Below are 18,416 nucleotides of genomic sequence, written 5' to 3'. Positions count from 1 at the left end.
ACAGCAGGTAAGCAGCTCACCTGTCCCTGGACTCCCTTCTCTATACCCCGTGTCTCCTGGGCTTGCACACTGACTTGTGAGGCTAAGCATGTCTACCTAGGGACCAATATGTGTGTGCTTTAAAGAGACCGTTGGAGGAATTAATTAAGAAATGCTTTCCTACCCTTTCCCGCAGACAGTCACACTCATGGGAGTGTGCACACACACCCACAAGCGCGCACACGCACACATCTCATTTAGAGTGGTTAAGTAGTTTGTTGAAAACATTTTGTAAAACCTACCAAATCAACATCAACCTCCACTACACTTTTAGAAATGTCTATTAACAAATGCAGCTTAATAGCCACCACAGCTAAACCCAGTCATTCTCAGTTGATATCCAACCGAATGAGGCTAGATAGGCTTGTCCTTGGCTAAGGGCAATATGGGGTTCCACTATCATGTGCCTAGCCTTCGCTGAGGTTGAGTGACTGGCTGGTGGAGTGATTTGGCACAATGTTGCTTCGGTTGCCTGTTAAAGACGCAGGACCTCGTGGCAGGGAGTGTGATTGTGTGGAATTGCATTCAGAGTGCCGTAGAAGAGAGGGAGAGATGGAAGGATGGAGTCGAGGAGAGGGGTATAGCCCTACTCATTATGCCCCTCAACTGGCATTCAGCCTGACTGTTGCCATGGTGCAGCTCAGGATTTTCCCCCAGCTCTCCTACATAAGGAAACAAAAAAAATGGTCTAATTGGAATGTAAGTAGAGGTGGTTCTTAGAACAGTGTTTTCAGGGGAGAAATCTGGAATGGTGTGTTCCTTGACTTCTTGGAAATAAGGTCTTATTTACATCTAACCTACTACTCACACAACAGACAATAGAGACACACCGGACAATAGAGACACACCGGACAATAGAGACACACCGGACAATAGAGACACACCGGACAATAGACACACCGGACATTAGAGACACACCGGACATTAGAGACACACCGGACAATAGAGACACCGGACATTAGAGACACACCGGACAATAGAGACACACCGGACAATAGAGACACACCGGACAATAGAGACACACCGGACAATAGACACACCGGCCATTAGAGACACACCGGACAATAGAGACACACCGGACAATAGAGACACACCGGACAATAGAGACACAACGGACAATAGAGACACACCGGACAATAGAGACACACCTGACAATAGAGACACAACGGACAATAGAGACACAACGGACAATAGAGACACACCGGACAATAGAGACACAACGGACAACAGAGACACACCTGACAATAGAGACACACCTGACAATAGAGACACAACGGACAATAGAGACACAACGGACAATAGAGACACAATTGACAATAGAGACACACCGGACAATAGAGACACAATGGACAATAGAGACACAATGGACAATAGAGACACACCGGACAATAGAGACACACCTGACAATAGAGACACAACGGACAATAGAGACACAACGGACAATAGAGACACACCGGACAATAGAGACACAACGGACAACAGAGACACACCTGACAATAGAGACACACCTGACAATAGAGACACAACGGACAATAGAGACACAACGGACAATAGAGACACACCAGACAATAGAGACACACCGGACAATAGAGACACAACGGACAATAGAGACACACCGGACAATAGAGACACACCTGACAATAGAGACACAACGGACAATAGAGACACACTAGACAATAGAGACACACCGGACAATAGAGACACACCGGACAATAGAGACACACTGGACAATAGAGACACACTAGACAATAGAGACACACCGGACAATAGAGACACACCTGACAATAGAGACACAACGGACAATAGAGACACAACTGACAATAGAGACACACTGGACAATAGAGACACAATGGACAATAGAGACACAATGGACAATAGAGACACACCGGACAATAGAGACACACCTGATAATAGAGATACAACGGACAATAGAGACACAACGGACAATAGAGAAACAACGGACAATAGAGACACAACGGACAACAGAGACACACCTGACAATAGAGACACACCTGACAATAGAGACACAACGGACAATAGAGACACAGCGGACAATAGAGACACACCAGACAATAGAGACACAACGGACAATAGAGACACAACTGACAATAGAGACACACTGGACAATAGAGACACACCTGACAATAGAAACACACCTGACAATAGAGACACACCGGACAATAGAGACACACCGGACAATAGAGACACAATGGACAATAGAGACACAATGGACAATAGAGACACACCGGACAATAGAGACACACCGGACAATAGAGACACAATGGACAATAGAGACACAATGGACAATAGAGACACACCGGACAATAGAGACACACTATACAATAGAGACACACCTGACAATAGAGACACATCTGACAGTAGAGACACACCGGACAATAGAGACACAATGGACAATAGAGACACATCGGACAATAGAGACACAATGGACAATAGAGACACAATGGACAATAGAGACACGCCGGACAATAGAGACACACCTGACAATAGAGACACAATGGACAATAGAGACACAATGGACAATAGAGACACACCGGACAATAGAGACACACCGGACAATAGAGACACACCTGACAATAGAGACACACTAGACAATAGAGACACACCGGACAATAGAGACACACCTGACAATAGAGACACACCTGTCAATAGAGACACAACGGACAATAGAGACACACTAGAGAATAGAGACACACCGGACAATAGAGACACACCGGACAATAGAGACACACCTGACAATAGAGACACACTAGACAATAGAGACACACCTGGCAATAGAGACACCTGTCAATAGAGACACAACGGACAATAGAGACACACTAGACAATAGAGACACACCGGACAATAGAGACACACCTGACAATAGAGACACACCGGACAATAGAGACACAATGGACAATAGAGACATACCGGACAATAGCCACTTACTGCAGGTACTAGTTGTTAGGTCAGCCTGACATTGATGGAGGAGTAGTATGAATTCCTTTCTCTCTCTCTCTCAATTCAATTCAATTCAAGGGCTTTATTGGTATGGGAAACATGTGTTAACATTGCCAAAGCAAGTGAGGTAGACAACATACAAAGTGAATATATAAAGTGAAAAACAACAAAAATTAACAGTAAACATTACACATACAACAGTTTCAAAACAGTAAAGACATTACAAATGTCATATTATATATATATATATATATACACAATGTACAAATAATTAAAGGACACAAGATAAAATAAATAAGCATAAATATGGGTTGTATTTACAATGGTGTTTGTTCTTCACTGGTTGCCCTTTTCTCGTGGCAACAGGTCACAAATCTTGCTGCTGTGATGGCACACTGTGGAATTTCACCCAGTAGATATGGGAGTTTTTCAAAATTGGATATGTTTTCGAATTCTTTGTGGATCTGTGTGATCTGGGGAAATATGTATCTCTAATATGGTCATACATTGGGCAGGAGGTTAGGAAGTTCAGCTCAGTTTCCACCTCATTTTGTGGGCAGTGAGCACATAGCCTGTCTTCTCTTGAGAGCCATGTCTGCCTACGGCGGCCTTTCTCAATAGCAAGGCTATGCTCACTGAGTCTGTACATAGTCAAAGCTTTCCTTAATTTTGGGTCAGTCACAGTGGTCAGGTATTCTGCCGCTGTGTACTCTCTGTGTAGGGCCAAATAGCATTCTAGTTTGCTCTGTTTTTTTTGTTAATTCTTTCCAATGTGTTAAGTAATTATCTTTTTGTTTTCTCATGATTTGGTTGGGTCTAATTGTGCTCTCTCTCTCTCTCCCTCTCTCTCTCTCTCTCTCTCTCATACATTTGTGGGAAGTTCTCCTCCCTACTGAGTGTGACAGACATTCACTGTGATCTCAAATGAATATCATGAATAATAATATGTGTATTTGATAGGGGGACTGTTCAAATACTATTCCTACCCCGACACCTGTCTAGGAACAATAAAAACCTTTCAGATAATTAATGAAGGTAGGGTAGTCAATAAGTCACTTTTCAAGTAAGTAGCCTATTATTATTTGTATTATTAATGTGAACTATGAGACACCATACAGCTTTTATTAACAGATCATACAACATTTTTGAAGAGTATTCCACTAAATTCCACCATAGCCTCACATTGAAAACTGTTGAGTACTACTTCTCAAGTACAACTGGGTGACTCATGCAAGAAAGGTAATCACAGGCAATGATGTGGACCTCTCTAGGGCAAACCCCATTGTGGTGGAATACCCTTGTGGAGGTCTGCGCCGTCGGTGTACGACTGCTCAAATCGGTATTGGGGATCGCCCTGGACATGTAGCCAATAGTGTGGCTTGTTGCAAACAAAATCTACGCCATTGTCCAATCACTATAGATGTGACACTGGTAGCCTTGCTGCAATTGGATAACGTGGACAAGGGCGTCTTGTTTTCTCTCCAGCAGCTCCATCTCTGGCAGGTGGTGTGTTCGAGAGAAGCCTCATGTTTAGAAAGGTAGCTAGGTAGTTAAAGGAAATCAATTTATCTTGGTTCACATTTTTGCTTTTTCGTTGCAGTTTATTTTTGTTTGATGTGCCAATATTTTTCCCGGACGACGGGTTTAGGTGAGATGGACGTCGGGTTTCCCCTTGAGCCAGCCACTTTCTTTTGAAATCACACAGTGCTGCATTGAGTGAGACCGATGTGTGGTGAATCACGGGTGATATTTATCCTTGCATTGAGGAAAAAAAGATAGATATTGATAGTTTCTTCTCGCACCGAAAATCTTGAATGAATACCACCGAACCACTCCTCCAATATGTTCCTCGTATGATTCCTTTCACTTCACCCACTAGTGATGTACATCGGCAGCTGTTTTTTTTAAGTGGTCTTCCCTTTTTGTTTTGATTTGGAGACAATGCGGAGCCATATCACGACGAAGCACGTCTGAGACGAGTTTTGGAGAAGACAATGAGGAAACGTTTTTATGAAGATAGAGAAAATATAGAGGCCTCGTCCTTTGAGGGCCCAAATCTGTGTAGAAAAAGGTGCTAAGTAGCAGCATGAATAACATCCCCGGTTAGAATGGGAACAAACGAGACTAGCGGCATAGGCAATGTATTAATGACGGCGATTTTGGCAAGTTTAAAGTCGCCTCGAACAAAGATAAGTAGCTTTCTTCACTGCTGAAGTATTACAACGGATTCCCTCCACACAATTAAAGGAGGAATACCGCTCTACAATCAACCCTCTTATTTTCTTGCATTTTACTTTCCATTTGATCAATTCATTTCCCATTTTAACTGATTTTTATTCGTTTTTTTATCTGGATCCAACTCTGACTTTGTTCAATGGAAGTATGTTATCAGCTGCCGGTTTTGCCTCTAGACAGGCCGGTTCCTAAGCATGTCCTCAGCCGGAGAGGAGCCATCAGTTTCAGCTCCAGCTCGTCTCTCTTCGGGGCTCCTGATCCAAGGCAGCTGTCACAGGTAATGCCTCATTACTTCAACTGGATCGGTTTCAAATGAACTGTCTCGGCTCTACATAATGACACTACATAATCAATTTGATGACATCTCATGCAATACCTAATAACTAACTATTGGATCGCTTCTTTCAGATTCATATGAGTGGTATGGGAATCCTGCAGGTGGTAGCCTATCGATTTGCAATGTCACTCTAAAACTACAAAATGATCAGTAAAAATGTTCAAGTGGTTAAATGCAGTCACTCTTCAACTCAATGTATTGTTAAGCTACATTGTCTGAATTGTTGCAACGCCTTCAAGTGTTAGTTGCAACAGCTGTCTGTCTACTTGTTACTTTGTGCACCAAGGAACGTGCTGCCTGGATACTTTTGTTTGTATTCGATCTAGTGTGTTCCAGTCTAGACACATTTAACAGACTCTTGTTAAATAGGTGAGCCACATTGGCTACTCCTTGATTTCTCATCACGTTGTATAGGAGGCCTATTCATGGAATAGTTGTGCAATGTAGCTTAGGCGCATGAGTTACAGTATTTTGTTAAGGAAACTTTGGCGCAAGGAAACAATGATATGAGCGGGAACTGATAACCTTAACTAACACAATCACCAAATGATGAGGACATCGACTCACGTGTTTGGTAGTTGATAGTTAGCCATCCTACAGAGTAATTGTATGTTAAATCAGGGGTGAATAACTCGTGTCCGACGCTCACATGACATTGTATACCGAACACATTAACCAGGCAGTGAGATCTGTGCGTCCCTCTTCGGTGGGATATCCATTAGTCTTTTGTCAAGCCCATTGCTCCACATCACATAATCACCCCTGTCTGCTTTCAAATATCCACACCATTACCCTCCACTCAACAACAGATATACAGCCCCTCTCTGTCAAAGGCTATCAATGTCCTGGCATAGAATTGGATGCATAAATTCCTGCTTAGTTTTCTGATGCGATGATCATCAGTTTATTGAATATTCCAAATGGCTGCCATGTTGCACTATGGAACGTTGTTTTGAACGAGGAACGCTCGTTCTAGTTTTATGCACCCATGCGAAACCTGTAGTACAATCACACTGTGTACAAACACTGTAGGAGCCATTGTGCTCCTGGGTCGTGTTTGCCCCTTGTTTCTCTTGAGTGTGCCACAGTTCATTTGTAATTGGTGGGCTGTGTTTAAATTATTATTCTTTTGGCCCTTTTGTTGGGAGAAACGGCTCACTTGCAACGAGCCATAGGCTTTGTAGTGTTAAGTGGGGTTCTTTTGAAACAATGATTTGCATCAGGTTTTGGTTTGTGCAGCAGAAGTGAAGACCTTCCCACTGTAGTTGGACACCAGGGTATGGAATGGAGACGTGTTTGCTGTATGGGTTTTTTCCACACACACTACTTGCCATGGAGTGACTACTGTTCCTCTCTAAACATAATTTCTCTCCTTCTGTGTGGCCATAAGGGTGAGTCTTTTCCTCTGTGGTCACTGCTGTGTTCTGGTTCCAGTGTGCTCGCTTCCTGGTGTTTGTTTAAGCGGGGACAGGGGACGGGCTAGAACTAGCATTACTGAGGGAGCAGGTTCAACATGTGCCTGAGGGTAGTGGTTTGGCTCTTTGCCAAACTCCCAGATGGCCGGAGTTTCAGGCCCTCTTGCTCTCTGATGAAGACATTTCCTCTTGTAAACAGAGGGTGAAAGTGTAGGGTTTAAGAAAAGATGACATCAGAGAAGTGCATTTTTGTGCTCGCTGTCTGCATGTGGATGGGTGTAAAATATGCTCTAGTAGAGGATAATGGCTAGGTCGCCAACCGAACATTGAGAGGAAGTGGGTGTGTTTGACGCACAGAGTCAGGCAGTATTGCCTCATCTGACTCCTGAGTTGGTGTTTACATCCAGAGAGCCAGGCCAATGCAGGGAAGAGTGCAGCTGTCAGTACCATGTGCCTGGTGCATTGATTGATAACTGAAACACACACCTCTCCACTGATAAGGCCAGGCCACAGAGCCAATTTAGATTTGTCTTGTTGTGTGTATCCGAGATATAAAAGTCAATATGTAAACAGAAACACAGTATTGATGAGTTGCAGCGGTTAGTCCCATGCAGATTTACGACAGGAAAAAGGAGATTTGGCAAATATGAGCCAGCGTGCTACGCAACAGGACGAGATAGCACCACTTGTTTTTCTGCAGGCGGAGGGGATCACATCATGAGCACGCGCGTTGATCTTAACTGAAGCGATAAGGTTTTGACGTAGTAGTGTGCGTGGCTGGATTGACGTAGTTTCAGGATGTGGTAAGAATGCCGAAGGAGCTGTTAAGAGTCTTGCTGCTATTCTTTCACAACCACAGGGCTTTAACCCCCGATGTGCCACACGGACTATTCTCATGAAGGTTATCTGAATGCGTGTAGACCTTATAGGACTAGTACGTGGTCTGTCCTTTTTTTCATTAGATTTGTCTTCACATGACTCTTCTGCTTGTGGTTCCTTGTCAGCTTTTGTTGAAATGCTGTACTCACCTGATCAAGGCATTCAACTGGAAAGGTTTGGGTCTAAACTCAATTATCTGTCATCTCTCTCTATCCCTGAAGGTGTGTAGGACCTAACTTCAGGAGCTCCTCTATAGTAGAAAAGAAAGGACATTAACAAACCATACAGTTCTCAACAAGTCTCTTATTTGGCCAGGTATAGACTAAGTTGACTGACACTAACACATTCTAGAAACATTGGTGTTGGAATGGAGGTTTTGAATAATTCAATTTCTACCTTGATTCACCTCACATACTACAGCTGTTTCAATACCTGAACCACTTCCTGCCTATAAATCCCCCCCCCCCCCATCTCTGATCTTGCATAGATATTGCTCAACACAGAGCACATTTGCAACCCCATTCTAAACCTCTCCCTATAAAGTTATTTTCAATGACTTTGTGACAGTTCTCCAGAGTAAAAAGCCCTGGTTGACTATGTCTGGCTGCTGTCTGCAGTGCTCTCTCACCATGTGTCTGGAAGTGTTCTACTGGAACACCATGACCTGCCCTGCCTGGCCTATAGTAGCATGAAACTGCCTCTATGGCCTAGAAACTGATCAAAGTTATTTTGACCAATGGGTTTGTGTAGGATGAGCTGATCCCAGATACCCAGTGCACCTCTCCTTCACAGGCCAGTGGGCCCTTCTAAACCCACCTAATGACCCCTCACACTGGAGTGGAGTATCCCCCCATAAACCAGTGTTAGTAGGTAGACTCAATCTCTGGCTTTGTGTAAGCAGTGGCTGGCACACATGCAGCAACCTGCATTGCAGTAAAGTCCAGGTTTATGGCTTTAGCATTGCCTTACTGGAATGTGCCATGGCGTATTACAGCATTGCACCGCAAGGGTATAACTCTTAGGAGGACGTTTTCACTTCATGAAGCTCTGCTGACTCCAGCTGCTTTTAGTGCTCAGTTTACAGACACTGTTTGTGGCTGATATTCCAGAATTAGTTGGCATACTGCTGGCTTCCTCCATAGTTTGACGTGCTGTCTGTCTCAGCTAGGGCTGGGTGAGCTGGACTAAAAATCACAGCTCCCTTTATTTTATTATTATTTAACTTAGTGGCAGTTCATGATTTTATTATGATTATTATTTTTCTATAAATAAGCTTAGTTGCACAATGAAAGATGAATACACTGCATTTCAAGCAGTTGGGAATAATCAAATGAATTTGGGGCTTGTCATTAAAATAATAACTATGCTATATATATGTATATAAGCCTTCAACTCTAAGACCCCCTCCAAGTGTTTTAACAACATGGGGCTGTTCATGTTGTTTAGATGCTGAAATCAAGTGGCCTACCTGGATAAGATGCTTATCACATTTTATTTGTCAGTCTACACCCGTTTATGAAGTATAACAGTGAAATGTTTATTTACGGACCCTTCCCAACAATGTAGAGAGAGAGAAAATAATAGAAAAATCCCAATGATATCCCCCATTTTTTTTTTTACATTGAATTCTGTTCATCTGCCATCCTGGGATTTACTGTATTACTGGCATTGCACACAAATATGCATATGAGATGAGTAATGTAGGGTTTACATACCCTACATTACTCATCTCATATGTATATAATGTACTCTATACCATCTACTGCATCTTGCCTATGCTGTTCTGTACCATCACTCCTTAATATATTTTTATGTACATATTCTTCATCCCTTTACACTTGTGTGTGTATAAGGTATTTGTTGTGGAATTGTTAGGTTAGATTACTCGTTGATTATTACTGCATTGTCGGAACCAGAAGCACAAGCATTTCTCTACACTCACATTAACATCTGCTAACCATGTGTATGTGACAAATACAATGTGATTTGAAGAGGTGCTAAAAACACCAACATGGACAAGTTAATAAAAAAAAGCCCTTTGGCCGTCTATTACCAGTAATGGCTAAATCACAGACACTGTTAGCTATATGCAACGAGTGGAAATAAACAAATGTATTGCAAATCCAGCACACAGTTACAGTGGGGCAAAAAAGTATTTAGTCAGCCACCAATTGTGCAAATTCTCCTACTTAAAAAGATGAGGCCTGTAATTTATCATAGGTACACTTCAACTACTACAGACAAAATGGGGAAAAAAAATCCAGACAATCACATTGTAGGATTTTTTAAATGAATTTATTAGCAAATTATGGTGGAAAATAAGTATTTTGTCAACAACAAAAGTGTATCTCAATACTTTGTTATATACCCTTTGTTGGCAATGACAGAGCTCGAATGTTTTCTGTAAGTTTTCACACACTGTTGCTGGTATTTTGGCCCATTCCTCCATGCAGGTCTCCTCTAGAGCAGTGTTTTGAGGCTGTTGCTGGACAACACGGACTTTCAACTCCCTCCAAAGATTTTCTATGGGTTTGAGATCTGTAGACTGGCTAGGCCACTCCAGGACCTTGAAATGCTTCTTACGAAGCCACTCCTTCGTTGCCCGGGCGGTGTGTTTGGGATCATTTTCATGCTGAAAGACCCAGCCACGCTTCATCTTCAATGCCTTTGCTGATGGAAGGAGGTTTTCACTCAAAATCTCACGATACATGGCCCCATTCATTCTTTCCTTTACACGGATCAGTCGTTCTGGTCCCTTTGCAGAAAAACAGCCCCAAAGCATGATGTTTCCACCCCCATGCTTCACAGTAGGTATGGTGTTCTTTGGATGCAACTCGGCATTCTTTGTCTTCCAAACACGACGAGTTGCGTTTTTACCAAAAAGTTATATTTTGGTTTCATCTGACCATATGACATTCTCCCAATCTTCTTCTGGATCATCCAAATGCTCTCTAGCAAACTTCAGACGGGCCTGGACATGTACTGGCTTAAGCAGGGGTCACGTCTGGCACTGCAGGATTTGAGTCCCTGGTGGCGTAGTGTGTTACTGATGGTAGGCTTTGTTACTTTGGTCCCAGTTCTCTGCAGGTCATTCACTAGGTCCCCCCGTGTGGTTCTGGGATTTTTGCTCACTGTTCTTGTGATCATTTTGACCCTACGGGGTGAGATCTTGTGTGGAGCCCCAGATCGAGGGAGATTCAGTGGTCTTGTATGTCTTCCATTTCCTAATAATTGCTCCCACAGTTGATTTCTTCAAACCAAGCTGCTTACCTATTGCAGATGCAGTCTTCCCAGCCTGGTGCAGGTCTACAATTTTGTTTCTGGTATCCTTTGACAGCTCTTTGGTCTTGGCCGTAGTGGAGTTTGGAGTGTGACTGTTTGAGGTTGTGGACAGGTGTCTTTTATACTGATAACAAGTTCAAACAGGTGCCATTAATACAGGTAACGAGTGGAGGACAGAGGAACCTCTTAAAGAATTTGTTACAGGTCTGTGAGAGCCAGAAATCTTGCTTGTTTGTAGGTGACCAAATACTTATTTTCCACCATAATTTGCAAATAAATTCATAAAAAATCCTACAATGTGATTTTTCTGGATTCCCTCCCCCTCACTTCGTCTGTCATAGTTGAAGTGTACCTATGATGAAAATTACAGGCCTCTCATTTTTAAGTGGGAGAACTTGCACAATTGGTGGCTGACTAAATACTTTTTTTGCCCCACTGTATACAAGCATAGCTAGTAGCTACTGAATGTCATTTTACGAGAAAAGCGAACAAAAGTTGTGACGCATGCTTTTCTGAATGAAGAGCAGCAGGTGTACATAGAGCATAGGAGGGAAAGCATTTTGCTACACTACAAGCGTTTCACTACACCAGCAATAACATATGCTAAGTATGTGACCAATAAAATTTGATTTGAAGGGGGGGAAATGGCAACTGAACAGAACTCATCCAGAGCTCTTGGACTTCTGGCAGAAAGCCATTTTATAGGATATCTGATAGCAAACATTTAGTAGTGAAATGCATACAAGTTTATCAAATTTGATTTGTCACATGCACAGATTACAACAGGTATATAGACCTTAATGTGAAATGCTTACTTACAAGCCCTTAACCTGCAGTTCAGTTAAGAAAATAGTTTATATTTAGTAAAATAACACAATAGAATAATATTGAGGCTATATGCAGGGGGTACCGGTACTGCGTCAATGTGCGATGGAACATGTTAGTCGAGGTCATTTGTACATGTAGGTAGAGGTTACGTGACTGCGTAGTTGATAAACAGCGAGTAGCAGCAGTATTAAAAACAAATTGGGGGGGGGGAATCATTGCAAATATTATGTTAGCTGTTCACCAGTCTTTTGGCTTGGGGGTAGAAGCTGTTAAGGAGCCTTTTGGACCTAGACTTGGTGCTCCATGACTTGGGGGGCAAGTCATAGACACGGCAAGTCAAGTTTGGATACACCTACTCATTCAAGGGTTTAGCTTTATTTGTACTATTTTCTACATTGTAGAATAATAGTGAAGACATCAACTATGACACAACACATGGAGTCATGTAGCAACCAAAAAGTGTTGAACCAATCAAAATATATTTGAGATTCTTCAAATTAGCCACCCTTTGCCTTGACATCTTTGCACACTCTTGGCATTCTCTCAACCAGCTTCACCTGGAATGCTTTTCCAACCGTCTTGAAGGAGTTCCCACATATGCTGAGCACTTGTTGGTTGCTTTTCCTTCACTCTGCAGTCTGACTCATCCCAAACCATTTCAATTGGGTTGAGTTTGCGTGATTGTGGAGGCCAGGTCATCTGATGCAGGACTCAATACTCTCCTTATTGGTCAAATAACCCTTATACAGCCTGGAGGTGTGTTGGGTCATTGTCCTGTTGAAAAACAAATAATAGTCCCACTAAGCGCAAACCAGATGGGATGGCAATCGCTGCAGAATGCTGCGGTAGCCATGCTGGTTAAGTGTGCCTTGAATTCTAAATTCTAAATTCACTGACCGTGTCACCAGCAAAGCACCATCACACCACCTCCTTCATGGTGGGAACCACATGTAACAGTATAACTTTAGACTGTCCCCTCGCCCATACCCGGGCGCGAACTAGGTACACAACCAGGCACACATCAACAACAGTCACCCACGAAGCATCGTTACCCATCTCTCCACAAAAGCCGCGGCCCTACTTCACCACTACTTCAAGGTCTCAGAGCATGTGATGTCACCGATTGAAACGCTATTTAGCGCGCACCACCGCTAACTAGCTAGCTATTTCACATCCGTTACACACACATGCGGTGATCATCCGTTCACCTACTCTGCGTCTCAGACACGGAGGTTGGAACCAATAATCTCAATTTCCACCAGTCTAATGTTAATTGCTCATGTTTCTTGGCCCAAGCAAGTCTCTTATTGGTGTCCTTTTAGTAGTGGTTTCTTTGCAGAAATTTGACCATGAAGGCCTGATTCATGCAGTCTCCTCCGAACAGTTGATGTGACGAACTCTGCCATTTCTGAGGCTGGTAACTCTAATGAATTTATCATCTGCAGCAGAGGTAACTCTGGGTCTTCCTTTCCTGTGGAGGCCCTCATGAGAGCCAGTTTCATCACAGAGCTTTATGGTTTTTGCGACTGCACTTGTAGAAACTTTCAAAGTTCTTAATGTTCCGCACTGACTGACCTTAATGTCTTTAAAGTAATGGACTGTTTTTATTTTTTTTCCCTCTTTGCTTATTTGAGCTGTTCTTGCCATAATATGGACCCTATTTGGTAAAAGACCATCTTCTGTATAACACCTCTACCTTGTCACAACACAACTGATTGGCTTAAGCAGGAAAGACATTCCACAAATTAACTTTTAACAAGGCACACCTGTTAATTGATATGTATTCCAGGTGACTACCTCATGAAGCTGGTTGAGAGAGCTTTGAACACGCTTGGCAGTCATCAAGGCAAAGGGTGACTACTTTGGAGAATCTCATAATTATTATTATATATATTTTTTTGGTTATGATTCCCTGTGTTATTTCATAGTTTTGTCTTCACCATTCTACAATGTAGAAAATTGTAAAAATAAAGAAACCCTCAAATGAGTAGGTGTGTCCAAACTTTTTACTGGTCCTGGATGTCAGGAAGCTTGACCCCAGTGACGTACTGGGCCGTACGCACTACCCTAGTCTCCTGAGGGTGGGAAAAGATGTTGTCGTGCCCTCATGACTTTCTTGGTGTGTTTGGACTGTGATAGTTGATGTGGACACCAAGGAACTTAACTCTCGACTCGCTCCACTATAGCCCCGTCGATGCAAATGGGGGCGTGTTCGGCCCTCCCTTTTTCCTGTAGTCCTCAATTATCTCCTTTGTCATGCTCACGTTGAGGGAGAGTTTGTAGTCCTGGCACCACACTGTCCTGTTGCTTTTTCCCCAAAATAACTATGTACATCTAGGTAGGGCTGGACGATATTGGCAAAAGTATCATATCACTTAAAAAATATATATATTACGGTATTTTATGTATTTGAACAATACAATGAGTAGTGTGACCCATGGGTGACAACGCATACATTCGAAGTGATTTCAATGGGTTATTGGAATTCAGCTCATGACAATAAATAGCTAGCCAGCTACTTAACCCTGTTGCCCAAAGCTGACATTATAAGCAGCCAGCTAGCTTCATCTGGCTGGTGAGGCTCGACCTGACCGAGTTATGTTGTGAAGCTAGCCACAATAAGGATTTGGCACAATAGTGGAATTTGTAGTTTGCCTTCAAAATAAAAGTACCTAATTTTTTAAAAAGGTGATGCAGAAGGTTACAATTGGTGGAATCATGCCATATTTAGACAAGATCATGTTAAACAAGGTTGGAATGTGACACAATGAAATGGGGTATCAGTCTACTTGGTGACACTCACAGAACACCACCTATGAAGAGTTTACGCAAATATTAGCGTTGTAGCTCTTATCGCGTGACTGTGAAATCCCCTCCCCAGTCAGCCTATTATTCATAATGCACTGTACAGCTTTACCTAAGGATTGGGGATCTAAGAAATGGGCTAACAGTCTACTCAATACCCAATATATTTTTTCCTAATGTCCTCTGCGTTATCAAATACACAGGTTGACAATAAATGTGGCTCAATTCAGTTGTTTCAGAGTCCTGCAATAAGAGCTATGAGGCTAATGTTCTCGGTGTCACTGAGTAGATTGATACCCCATGTCATTGATCCACAATCCATAGGTAAGGCTGTATAGTGAAATGCATTACCGTTCAAAAGTTTGGGGTCACTTAGAAATGTCCTTGTTTTTGAAAGAAAAGCACTTTTCTTTTTCATTTGTTCATTTTAAAATAACATCAAATTGATCACATACAGTATAGATATTGTAGCTGGAAATGGCTCATATTTAATAGAATATCTACATTTATCAGCAACCATCACTCCTGTGTTCCAATGGCATGTTGTGTTTATTATTTTAAAAGGCTAATTGATCATTATAAAAACATTTTGTAATTATGTTAGCACTGCTGAAAACTGTTTCTGATTTTAAAGAAGCATTGAAACCAGTCTTTAGACTATTTGAGTATCTGGAGCATCAGCATTTGTGGGTTTGATTACAAGCTCTAAATGGCCAGAAACAAAGCACTTTCTCCTGAAACTCGTCAGTCTATTCCTGTTCTGAGAAATGAAGGCTATTCAATGTAAGAAACCAAAGATCTCGTACAACGCTGTGTACTACTCCCTTCACAGAACAGCACAAACTGTCTCTAACCAGAATAGAAAGAGGAGTGGGAGGCCCCGGTGCACTACTGAGCAAGAGGACAAGTACATTTAGTATGTGGTTTGAGAAACTGGCAGCTTCATTAACTAGTACCCACAAAACACCAGTCTCAATGTCAACGGTGAAGAGGCGTCTCCAGGATCCTTTTTATATGTTGGACCAAACCATACATGCAAATAACGAGTTGAAACTGCTTATTGTCAAGATCTCTTTTGTCATTGTTGTGAGTGGCAGGTGGAGAGGCTTGGTGTCCCTGTGCGAGTGGAAAGGTGCACCAAAGGAGCGAATGGGATGAGACTAAAAAGACATCCTCGATTCTTGGAACATCGTGCTAAAACATATTAATTCGATATCACCCAGCCCTAGCTAGAACCCAGTGTTTTTATGCCGTCTGTGGGCTGTCCTCAGCTAATACCCAGTGTTTTTATGCAGTCTGTGGGCTGTCCTCAGCTGGAACCCAGTGTTTTTATGCCGTCTGTGGGCTGTCCTCAGCTAGAACCCAGTGTTTTTATGCCGTCTGTGGGCTGTCCTCAGATAGAACCCAGTGTTTTTATGCCGTCTGTGGGCTGTCCTCAGCTGGAACCCAGTGTTTTTCTGCCGTCGGTGGGCTGTCCTCAGGTAGAACCCAGTGTTTTTATGCCGTCTGTGGGCTGTCCTCAGGTAGAACCCAGTGTTTTTATGCCGTCTGTGGGCTGTCCTCAGATAGAACCCAGTGTTTTTATGCCGTCTGTGGGCTGTCCTCAGCTGGAACCCAGTGTTTTTCTGCCGTCGGTGGGCTGTCCTCAGGTAGAACCCAGTGTTTTTATGCCGTCTGTGGGCTGTCCTCAGGTAGAACCCAGTGTTTTTATGCCGTCTGTGGGCTGTCCTCAGCTAGAACCCAGTGTTTTTATGCCGTCTGTGGGCTGTCCTCAGCTGGAACCCAGTGTTTTTATGCCGTCTGTGGGCTGTCCTCAGCTGGAACCCAGTGTTTTTATGCCGTCGGTGGGCTGTCCTCAGGTAGAACCCAGTGTTTTTATGCCGTCTGTGGGCTGTCCTCAGCTAGAACCCAGTGTTTTTATGCCGTCTGTGGGCTGTCCTCAGGTAGAACCCAGTGTTTTTATGCCGTCTGTGGGCTGTCCTCAGCTAGAACCCAGTGTTTTTATGCCGTCTGTGGGCTGTCCTCAGCTGGAACCCAGTGTTTTTATGCCGTCTGTGGGCTGTCCTCAGCTGGAACCCAGTGTTTTTATGCCGTCGGTGGGCTGTCCTCAGCTGGAACCCAGTGTTTTTATGCCGTCTGTGGGCTGTCCTCAGCTAGAACCCAGTGTTTTTATGCCGTCGGTGGGCTGTCCTCAGGTAGAACCCAGTGTTTTTATGCCGTCTGTGGGCTGTCCTCAGCTGGAACCCAGTGTTTTTATGCCGTCTGTGGGCTGTCCTCAGCTAGAACCCAGTGTTTTTATGCCGTCTGTGGGCTGTCCTCAGCTAGAACCCAGTGTTTTTATGCCGTCTGTGGGCTGTCCTCAGCTGGAACCCAGTGTTTTTATGCCGTCTGTGGGCTGTCCTCAGCTAGAACCCAGTGTTTTTATGCCGTCTGTGGGCTGTCCTCAGATAGAACCCAGTGTTTTTATGCTGTCCTCAGCTCCCAGTGTGGGCTGTCCTCAGCTAGAACCCAGTGTTTTTATGCCGTCTGTGGGCTGTCCTCAGCTAGAACCCAGTGTTTTTATGCCGTCTGTGGGCTGTCCTCAGCTGGAACCCAGTGTTTTTATGTCGTCTGTGGGCTGTCCTCAGCTGGAACCCAGTGTTTTTATGCCGTCGGTGGGCTGTCCTCAGCTGGAACCCAGTGTTTTTATGCCGTCTGTGGGCTGTCCTCAGCTGGAACCCAGTGTTTTTATGCCGTCTGTGGGCTGTCCTCAGCTGGAACCCAGTGTTTTTATGCCGTCTGTGGGCTGTCCTCAGCTGGAACCCAGTGTTTTTGCCGTCTGTGGGCTGTCCTCAGCTGCCCAGTCGGTGGGCTGTCCTCAGCTAGAACCCAGTGTTTTTATGCCGTCTGTGGGCTGTCCTCAGCTGGAACCCAGTGTTTTTATGCCGTCTGTGGGCTGTCCTCAGCTGGAACCCAGTGTTTTTATGCTGTCCTCAGTCTGTGGGCTGTCCTCAGCTAGAACCCAGTGTTTTTATGCCTGTCCTCAGGTGGGCTGTCCTCAGCTGGAACCCAGTGTTTTTATGCCGTCGGTGGGCTGTCCTCAGCTAGAACCCAGTGTTTTTATGCCGTCTGTGGGCTGTCCTCAGCTGGAACCCAGTGTTTTTATATCGTCTGTGGGCTGTCCTCAGCTAGAACCCAGTGTTTTTATGCCGTCGGTGGGCTGTCCTCAGCTGGAACCCAGTGTTTTTATGCCGTCTGTGGGCTGTCCTCAGCTGGAACCCAGTTTTTATGCCGTCTGTGGGCTGTCCTCAGCTGGAACCCAGTGTTTTTATGCCGTCTGTGGGCTGTCCTCAGCTGGAACCCAGTGTTTTTATGCCGTCTGTGGGCTGTCCTCAGCTGGAACCCAGTGTTTTTATGCCGTCTGTGGGCTGTCCTCAGCTAGAACCCAGTGTTTTTATGCCGTCTGTGGGCTGGGCTGTCCTCAGCTGGAACCCAGTGTTTTTATGCCGTCTGTGGGCTGTCCTCAGCTAGAACCCAGTGTTTTTATGCCGTCTGTGGGCTGTCCTCAGCTGGAACCCAGTGTTTTTATGTCGTCTGTGGGCTGTCCTCAGCTAGAACCCAGTGTTTTTATGCCCAGTGTTTTTATGCGGTGGGCTGTC

At 43.9% G+C, this 18,416-nt stretch overlaps 1 protein-coding gene across 5 annotated transcripts in view; it reads left to right on the top strand.

The window, feature by feature from the left end:
- The first annotated feature begins 4,462 nt into the window (after positions 1 to 4,462).
- The window catches only part of LOC118370145 (high affinity cAMP-specific 3',5'-cyclic phosphodiesterase 7A-like), a 37,518-nt gene continuing 23,564 nt past the window's right edge, over positions 4,463 to 18,416 (top strand). For 3 of the 5 annotated variants that reach the window (XM_035755012.2, XM_035755003.2, XM_035754976.2), the window contains exon 1: positions 4,479 to 5,509. In XM_035755012.2, the coding sequence (XP_035610905.1) occupies positions 5,372 to 5,509 (138 nt within the window). In that variant the 5' untranslated portion in view covers positions 4,479 to 5,371. Of the gene's footprint in view, positions 5,510 to 18,416 lie in introns of all 5 variants that reach the window. The other 2 variants (XM_035754986.2, XM_035754995.2) reach the window with 2 other exon arrangements.

Source organism: Oncorhynchus keta, chromosome 4 (assembly GCF_023373465.1).
Source record: "Oncorhynchus keta strain PuntledgeMale-10-30-2019 chromosome 4, Oket_V2, whole genome shotgun sequence".
NCBI classification, from domain to species: domain Eukaryota; kingdom Metazoa; phylum Chordata; class Actinopteri; order Salmoniformes; family Salmonidae; genus Oncorhynchus; species Oncorhynchus keta.
The sequence above is the reverse complement of the archived record's forward strand: the minus strand, read 5'-3'. Positions and strand labels throughout refer to the sequence as shown.